Here is a 9,697-nt window from a genome sequence, read left to right as displayed (position 1 = left end):
CGGACGTATTCACTCATCCCTACTGATCCCGGACGGATTCACTCATCCCTACTGATCCCAGACAGAGTCACTCATCCCTACTGATCCCAGACAGATTCAGTCACCCCTACTGATTCTGGACAGATTCAGTCATCCCTACTTATCTCTGATGGATTCACTCATCCCTACTGATCCCGGATGGATTCACTCATCCCTACTGATCCCAGAACGATTCTCTGATCCTGGACAAATTCACTCATCCCTACTAATCCCAGACAGAGTCACTCATCCCTTCTGATCCTGGAAAGATTCACTCATCCCTACTGATCCCAGACCGATTCTCTGATCCTGGACAGATTCACTCATCCCTACTAATCCCAGACAGAGTCACTCATCCCTACTGATCCCAGACAGATTCTCTGATCCTGGACAGATTCACTCATCCCTTCTGATCCCAGACAGATTCTCTGATCCTGGACAGATTCACTCATCCCTTCTGATCCTGGACAGATTCACTTATCCCTACTGATCCCGGACGGATTCACTCATCTCTACTAGTCCGGAGTCCCCCTTTATCTGTATGATAGGGAGCATTGTTGATTGGCTCCCATGTGTAGGGGGTGCAGTCTGTAGAATGGGGGACATGGAGGGGTTAATGATGGATCCCCTGGCCGTCCCTCGTTTTCTCGGATTTCCTGTTTTCTCTGCAGTTGGTGGGGGGAGGGAAGTTTTCGAGTCTCCAGAATTCCGATGTTGTGTAATATTGGAGGGCAGATTGTGGAGTCGGCAGTTCTTCTTTCCGGGAAATCTGGGGTGACTCGGAAGACTCCTCGGTCTTCTCCGCAGTCCCTCTGGGAAAATCGGACGGAGAAGATCTGGCAGAGGCGGGAGGTAAGATGCAGCGCCCCGTCCGGTCTGTGGATGGCGCTCTAAAGCTGCAGGTGGCCTCTCCAGGAATCCGGGGGGTGGCATCGTCTGCAGGGGGGATGGGCCTGGCCATTTTAGGGGTAACTCCGGAATATCCAATCCACTTTAAATCTCAGTTTTTTTTATTAACCCCTAAAAGCTAAATTCCCGAATATCCCTCAGAGATTGGTGGATGTGTGAGGAACCCACCCTATCGTTGTCACCAACTTGGGGGTCAGTCATCGTAATGCGTTCACCCTCCTCGCTCCTCCCCCAGAGGTCGCTACTTAAAGGGTAACTCCGCCCTCCTGGTGGTGATTCCTGACAGTGCGGCCCTTGGACTGACCTGATTTTTGTCCATCTTCTTGCAGGCACTTGTAGTGCTCCAGTCACATGGTCACAATGGGTCTGTTGCTGGGGGGGGGGGGGGGGCGTTGTAGACACAATATTGCACGTGTCCAAAGTTTTCCCGACAATATGAACATTCCCTCTGGCCACGCAGGATACTTCAAGAGCAGGGATGGGTTAGGAGAAGCTGGCGGTCACTTCTCCATAGAGAACAACCATAATGTGTGTGGTCCATCATGTGATCCGGAGCCTACAAAGAACACGGGCAAAAATGTGCCCCCTCCCCCCCTCCATGAGCCATCAATGACATCATCAGTGTAGGTTGCAGGTTCTGCCCCTTTTCAGGCCCCCTTCCTACTAAAGTGACCCTTCTGCCCACCCCTCTTCCCAGCCCAGGTAGAGTTTCTCTTTAAACAAGGTTCCTGTGTCTGACCTGGGGGGGGGGTGCTAGACATGGTCTGATCTTGGTCTGGTCTTGGTTTTGGTTTTAGTTTTGGTCTTTGTCTGGTCTAGGTCTGCTCTTGATCTTGGTTTTGGTTTTAGTCTTTGTCTAATTTAGATGGCTCTTGATCTTGGTTTTGGTCTGGTCTAGTCTGATCTTGGACTTGGCCTGGTCTTGGTTTTGGTCTAGGTCTGGTCTTGTCTTTGTCTTGTCTAGGTCTGCTCTTGATCTTGGTTTTGGTCTGGTCTTGGTCCTGATTTTGGTCTGGTCTTGGTTTTGGTTTTAGTTTTGGTCTTTGTCTAGTTTAGATCGGCTCTTGGTCTTGGTTTTGGTCTGGTCTAGTCTGACCTTGGACTTGGTCTGGTCTTTGTCTGGTCTGCTCTTGATCTTGGTTTTGATCTGGTCTGGTCTGCTCTTGGTTTTGATCTGGCCTCATCTTTGTCTGATCTGGTCTTGATCTTGATTTGCATCTGGTCTGGTCGTGCTCTTGGTTTTGGTCTAGGTCTGGTCTTGGTTTTTGTTTTGATCTTGATCTGGTCTTGGTCCTGGTTTTGATCTGGTCTTTGGTCTGGTCCAGTCTAGGTCTAGTCTGATCTTGGACTTGTTCTGTTCTTGGTTTTGGTCTGGTCTTTGTCTGGTCTAGGTCAGCTTCGATCTTGGTTTTGATCTGGTCTTGGTCTTCTTTTTGGTCTGGTCTTGGTTTTTGTTTTGGTCTTGATCTGGTCATGGTCCTGGTTTAGATCTGGTCTGGTCTTTGGTCTGGTCTTGCTCTTGGTTTTGGTCTGGTCTTTGAGTTGGTTTTGTCTGATTTTGCTCTTGGTTTTGGTTAGGGATGAGCTTAATGTTCAAGTTGAACATGAGTTAGACTCTAACATCGGGCGTTCGTCTGTTCGCCAAATAGCGAACAATTTGGGGTGTTTTCGGCAAATTAGAAACGCAGCGTAACACCCTGTAAAAGTCTATGGGAGAAATCAAAAGTGCTAATTTTAAAGGTTAATATGCAAGTTATTGTCATAAAAAGGTTTTGGGGACCCGAGTCCTGCCCCAAAAAATGGCAGTTTTTTTCGGGAGCAGTGATATTAATAATTATGCTTAAAGTGAAACAATAAAAGTAAAAAATTCCTTTAAATTTCATACCTGGGGGGTGTCTATAGTATGCCTGTGAAGTAGCGCATGTTTCCCATGTTTAGAACTGTCTCTGAACAAAATGTAATTTCTAAAGGACAAAAAGTCATTTAAAACTACTTGCGGCTATAATGAATTGTATGGTCCCGGCAATACAGAGAAAAGTCATTGAAAAAAAATGGCATGGCCCTTTAGGTCTGGTATGGATATCAAGGGAAACCCGCTTTACGTCAGAGGGGGTGGGGTCACCCGTCCACGTGACTGGAGGCCCTGCCCTCAGTTATAAAATGTTGGTTCGGGGTTCCCCTTAACCACTTCCATACAGGGCACTTCCCGCCCAGACCAATTTTCAGCTTTCAGCGCTGTCGCACTTTGAATGACAATTGCGCGGTCGTGCTACACTGTACCCAAACTTATTTTTTATCATTTTGTTCCCACAAGTAGAGCTTTCTTTTGGTGGTATTTGATAATCTCTGCGATTTTTATTTTATGCTTAAAAAATTAAAAAGGCAGAAAATTTTGAAAAACAAATGCTTTTTTTTTCGTTTCTGTTACAAAACTTTGTAAATAAGTAAGTTTTCTCCTTCACTATTGGGCACTGATAAGGCAGCACAGATGGGCACTGATGAGGTGGCACCAATAAGGTGGCACTGATGAGGTGGAATTGATGGGCACTGATGATGGGCACTAATATGCAGCACTGATGGGGCACTGATGGGCACAGATAGATGGCACAGATAGGCGGCATGGGTGGGCACAGATAGGCGGCATGGATGAGCACTGATAGGTGACACAGATGGGCACTGATAGGTGGCACGGATGGGCATTGATGGGCACTGATAGGTGGCACGGATGTACTGTAATATATTGTACTGATGGATGCCAATCAGTGCCAAACAATGCCTGCCAATCAGTGATGCCCATTGTGGGGGACACAGATTGGCATCCATTGTGGGCACTGATTGGCATCCCTGGTGGTCTAGGGTGGCATACCTGGTGGTGAGCATCCCTGGTGGTCTGTTGGCATCCCTGGTGGTCTAGTGTGGGCAGCCTCTGGGGGGCTGCGCTGATAATTGATCAGCACAAACCCCCCCTGTCAGAGGAGCAGCCGATCAGCACTCCTCTACTCGTGTCTGACAGACGCAAGTCTTCTTGTTGGACACGGCTGATCATTTGATAAAGAGTCTCCATCAGAGACTCTTTACCTAGATCGGTGCTGGGGGGTGTCAGACTGACATATCGCAACAATGATCGCCGCAATGCGTGCCCCCGGGGCTGCGCAGCGGCTCAATATCCTGAAGACGTCATATGACGTCTGGTCAGGATATTGAAACCACTTTGCCACCATCATTTTGTAATAGGGCGGGCGGCAAGTGGTTAATATTCATACCAGACCCAAAGGGCCTGGTAATGGACTGGGGGGACCCATGCCGTTTTTTCAATGACTTTTCTCTGTGTTACCGGGACCCGACAATTCATTAATAGCCACAAGTAGTGTTAAATTACTTTTGTCCTTTAGAAATTACATTTTGTGCAGGGACAGTTCTAAACACGGGGAACATGCACTATATTACAGGCATACTATAGACACCCCTCAGGTATGAAATTGAAAGGAATATTTCACTTTTATTGTTTCACTTTAAGCATTATTAAAATCACTGCTCCCCAAAAAAAGGCCGTTTTTAAAACTTTTTTTGCATTGATACATGTCCCCTGGGGCAGGACCCGGGTCCCCAAACACTCCCCTGGGACAGGACCCAGGTCTCCAAACACTCCCCTGGGACAGGACCCAGGTCTCCAAACACTCCCCTGGGACAGGACCCGTGTCCCCAAACACTCCCCTGGGGCAGGCAGGACCCGGGTCCCCAAACACTTTTTATGACAATAACTTGCATATTAACCTTTAAAATGAGCACTTTTGATTTTTCATGTTCGTGTCCCATAGACTTTAACGGTGTTCACGTGTTCAAACAAATGTTTTGCCTGTTTACTAGTGTTGAGCGGAATACGCCATATTCGATTTCGTGATATATCACGAATATATAGACGAATATTCGTGAAATATTCGCTAAAATCGAATATTCGTGATATTTTATAAAAAAAAAATGTTTGCGAAATTTCGCTAATGCGAATGCGAAATTGATTGCGAAATTTTGACAACTGTGGTAGGAGAACTCTGATTGGCTCTGATGCAAAAGAAGGGCGGAGAAAGTATTCGTGAATATTCGGAAATCAAATATTCGCGATTGCGAATATTCGGCAACATAAAAGGATCGCCTCAGCTTAGCTACTCGGCCCAGGGTCTCTAATCATACCAGCAATGCTTTTAGACGTCGATAGGATGTGATCTGTTTTAAAAATAAATTTGAAAAAATACGAATATTCGGAATTGCGAATTTTGGCCGCGAAATTCGAGTTATTCGCGAATATTCGAATATGCCATATTCGTAACGAATATTCGAAATGCGAATATTCGTGAGCAACACTACTGTTTACACGTTCTGCTGTGAACCCATCCATAGTTTTGGTCTGGTCTTGCTCTTGCTTTTGGTCTGGTCTTGCTCTTGCTGTTGGTTTTGGTTTTGGTCTGGCCTTGCCTTAGAGTTGGTTTTGGTCTGGTCTTGCTCCTGGTTTTGATCTGGCCTTGCTCTTGGTTTTGGTCTGGTCTGGTCTTGCTCTTAGTTTTGGTCTGGTCTTGCTCTTGGTTTTGGTTTGGTCTTGTCTTGGAGTTGGTTTTGGTCTGGTCTTGCTCTTGGTTTTGGTCTGGTCTTGCTCTTGGTTTTGGTCTGATTTTGCTCTTGGTTTCGGTCTGGTCTGGTCTTGTTCTTGGTATTGTTCTGGTCTAGCTCTTGGTTTTGGTTTGGTCTGGTCTTGTCTTGGAGTTGGTTTTGGTCTGGTCTTGCTCTTGGTTCTGTTCTGGTCTTGCTCTTGGTTTTGGTTTGGTCTGGTCTTGTCTTGGAGTTGGTTTTGGTCTGGTCTGGTCTTGCTCTTGGTTTTGGTCTGGCTTTGCTCTTGGTTTGGTCTGGTCTTGTCTTGTTCTTGGTTTTGGTCTGGTCTTGTCTTGGAGTTGGTTTTGGTCTGCTCTGGTCTTGCTCTTGGTTTTGGTCTGGTCTTGTCTTGTTCTTGGTTTTGGTCTGCTCTGGTCTTGCTCTTGGTTTTGGTCTGGTCTTGTTCTTGGTTTTGGTCTGGTCTGGTCTTGTTCTTGGTTTTGGTCTGGTCTGGTCTTGTTCTTGGTTTTTGTCTGGTTTGGTCTTGTTCTTGGTTTTGGTCTGGTCTTGTTCTTGGTTTTTGGTCTTGGTCTGGTCCGGAGGGATGGAAGTAAATATATTATCCTGTAGTAGTAGGTACAGGGGTAGATCCACAGTCAGCAAGGCATTATTCCGCCAGGCGTAGCGTATCTAAGATACACTACGTCGCCGTAACTTACTTTTTTTCCCCCCGAATCCTCAAAGAATCCGCACCGTAAGTTACGGCGGCGTAGTGTATCTTTGGCAGCGTAAGGGCGCGCAATTCAAATCGATGTGATGGGGGCGTGTTTTATGTAAATACGTCGTGACCCGACGTAAATGATTTTTTTTTTAACTGCGCATGCGCCGTCCATGGGGGTATCCCAGTGCGCATGCTCGAAATTAAACCGGAACAAGCCAATGCTTACGACGGTGACGTCATTCTACGCAAATCCCTATTAGCGAACGACTTACGCAAACGACGTAAAAAATAAAAATGTTGACGCGGGAACGACGGCCATACTTAAAATTGAGTACGCCACTATATAGCAGCTTTAACTATACGCCGGAAAAAGCCGAACGCAAACGACGTAACAAAATGCGCCGGCGATCGCCATAACTAGCTAATTTGCACACTCGACGCAGAATTCGACGGAAACGCCACCTTGCGGCCGGCGGAAAAATGCACCTAAGATCCGACGGCGTACTAAGACGTACGCCTGTCGGATCGATCCCAGATGCAGTCGTATCTTGTTTTGTAGATACAAAACAAAAATACGACGCGGGAACTTTAAAATTACGCCGGTGTATCAATAGGTACGCCGGCGTAATTCTTTTGTGGATCTGCCCCACAGGAGCTGACTGTCAGCAAACACGGGCGGAGGAGGGGACGGACCCTGTGTTGTGAAGAACTATTTATAAAGCTCAAAAACAGAACAGCTTCCTTTTTTTGTGGCACTTTGACCTTTTCTGTCATTTTTATGATTTAGTTTTCCTCCTGTTGATAAGTTTGACAGGAAAAGTTCCCATGTTCAGAGTCATGTGACCAGAAATGGTAAAAGGCAGCAGATAAATTTATGTAAATAACGAATCAATTTTTTTTTGTTCTGCACATGTCTAATCCATCGTAAGTAGCTTTTCCGGGCCTCCAATCCTTCCTCAGACCCTCATCTGGTCCCCCAATCCCTCCTCAGACCCTCATCTGGTCCCCCAATCCTTCCTCAGACCCTCATCTGGTCCCCCAATCTTTCCTCAAGCCCTCATCTGGTCCCCCAATCCTTCCTCAGACCCTCATCTGGTCCCCCAATCTTTCCTCAAGCCCTCATCTGGTCCCCCAATCCTTCCTCAGACCCTCATCTGGGCCCCCAATCCTTCCTCAGACCCTCATCGGGTCCCCCAATTCTTCCTCGGGCCCTCATCTGGTCCCCCAATCCTTCCTCTGACCCTCATCTGGTCCCCCAATCTTTCCTCAGACCCTCATCTGGTCCCCCAATCCTTCCTCAGACCCTCATCTGGTCCCCCAATCCTTCCTCAGACCCTCATCTGGTCCCCCAATCCTTCCTCAGACCCTCATCGGGTCCCCCAATCCTTCCTCAGACCCTCATCTGGTCCCCCAATCCTTCCTCAGACCCTCATCTGGTCCCCCAATCCTTCCTCAGACCCTCATCTGGTCCCCCTTCTGTCCCATTCTGGACTTTCAATCTTTGCTTGATCTCTCTTCTGAAACCCAAATCCTTCTACAGTCTACAAAGTTCTCCTCAGTCCTTTATCTGGACCCCCAATCTCTCCTCAGTTTCTTTTTTGGACCCCAAATCTCTTTTTACCTTTTTTCTGGACCCCCTTAATCACTCTTCAGACCCTTATTCAGTCCCCCGTCCCTCTTTAATCCTACTTTTGGACCCCAAGTTCCTCCTCTGTCACTCTTTTGGTACCCCAATCCTCCCCCAGTCTCTTTTCTGGGCACATAATAATACTTCAGTCTCTTTTCTGGGCCCCTAATCCCTCCTCTGTCCCTTTCATACTCCCCAAACCCTCCTCAGTATCTCTTCTGGACTCTGAATTTCTCCTCCGTCACTGTTTTATACCCCAAATCCTTTCTCGCTTCAGAATTGTGCCTACAGAGGGCGCTGCCATCAAGAAAATATGAATCCAGTAAAATGACAAGTCTGCCTCATCCATTCATCTCTGTATTTGTTGGGCTCTAATTCTTGTATGATTTGCTTGCAGTGCTCGGGGTCTAGAAGACAAAGATGGAGAACGATCTCCAGAGTCTGTACTTATCGGAGGAAAAGGGTCCAGGTAATGGGGGTCTGTCTGGTGATGGGGTTGTAGTAATATCTCCCATGAATTAAAGGAAGGGGTCCAGGCAAAGGTTGTCTGGGTGGTGATGGGGTTGTAGTAATAATTCCCAAATATTGGAAGGACAGGGGTCCCGGTAATAGAGGCCGGGTGGTGATGGTAATATCTCCCATGCATTGAAGGACAGGGGTCCCGGTAATAGAGGCCGGGTGGTGATGGTAATATCTCCCATGCATTGAAGGACAGGGGTCCCGGTAATAGAGGCCGGGTGGTGATGGTAATATCTCCCATGCATTGAAGGACAGGGGTCCCGGTAATAGAGGTCGGGTGGTGATGGTAATATCTCCCATGCATTGAAGGACAGGGGTCCCGGTAATAGAGGTCGGGTGGTGATGGTAATATCTCCCATGCATTGAAGGACAGGGGTCCCGGTAATAGAGGTCGGGTGGTGATGGTAATATCTCCCATGCATTGAAGGACAGGGGTCCCGGTAATAGAGGTTGGGTGGTGATGGGATTGTTATAACGTCTCCCATAAATTAAAGGGCAAGGGTCCCTGTATTGGAGGTTTATCCAGTGATGAGTTTGTAGTAATATCCTTGATGTATTGGAGCACAGGGGTCCAGGCAATGGTGGTCTGGATGGTTAGGAGATGGAGGTAAAAGCTCCCATATATTGAAAGCCAAAAGTCTAGGTATTGGTGGTCTGGCTGGTGTTGGGTTGATGGTAGTATCTCCCATGTATTGGAGGACAGGGGTTCAGGTAATGGAGGTCTGGCTGGTGATGGGGTGATTATGAAAATATCTCCCCTGTACTAGAGGACAGGAGTCCAGGTAACGGTGGTCTGGGTGGTGATGGGTTAATGGTAGTATCTCGCCTGTATTGAAGGAGGAGGTTCAGGTAATAGTGGTCAGGTGGTGATGGGGTGGTGATAATAATATCTCCCATGTATTGGAGGATGGGGTTCAGGTAATGGGGGTTGGGGTGGTGCTGGTAGTATCTCAATTGTACTGTATGTGAGGACGGAGGTTCAGGTAATGGAAGTCGGGGTGGTGATGGTAGTATCTCAATTGTATGTGAGGAAGGAGGTTCAGGTAACGGAGGTTTGGGGGGTGATGATAGTATCTTTCCTGTATTTGAGATCGGGGGTTCAGGTAATGGAGGTCGGGGAGGTGATGGTAGTATCTCCCCTGTATTGGAGGATCGGGGTTCAGGTAATGGAGGTCGGGGTGGTGATGGTAGTATCTCCCCTGTATTGGAGGACGGAGGTTCAGGTAATGGAGGTCGGGGTGGTGATGATAGTATCTTTCCTGTATTTGAGATCAGGGGTTCAGGTAATGGAAGTCAGGGTAGATATCCCCTGCATTGTAGGA

General features: G+C 47.5%; 1 protein-coding gene across 1 annotated transcript in view; it reads left to right on the top strand.

The window, feature by feature from the left end:
- The first annotated feature begins 723 nt into the window (after positions 1-723).
- Positions 724-9,697, top strand: part of LOC120933850 (asialoglycoprotein receptor 1-like) — a 32,043-nt gene continuing 23,069 nt past the window's right edge. Inside the window, exons 1-2 of the mRNA XM_040347264.1 lie at positions 724-870; positions 8,254-8,325. Of these exons, the coding sequence (XP_040203198.1) occupies positions 8,277-8,325 (49 nt within the window). The 5' untranslated portion in view covers positions 724-870; positions 8,254-8,276. The remainder of the gene's footprint in view (positions 871-8,253; positions 8,326-9,697) is intronic.

Source organism: Rana temporaria, chromosome 3, assembly GCF_905171775.1.
Source record: "Rana temporaria chromosome 3, aRanTem1.1, whole genome shotgun sequence".
NCBI lineage: Eukaryota > Metazoa > Chordata > Amphibia > Anura > Ranidae > Rana > Rana temporaria.
This window is presented reverse-complemented; position numbering and strand designations above follow the sequence as displayed.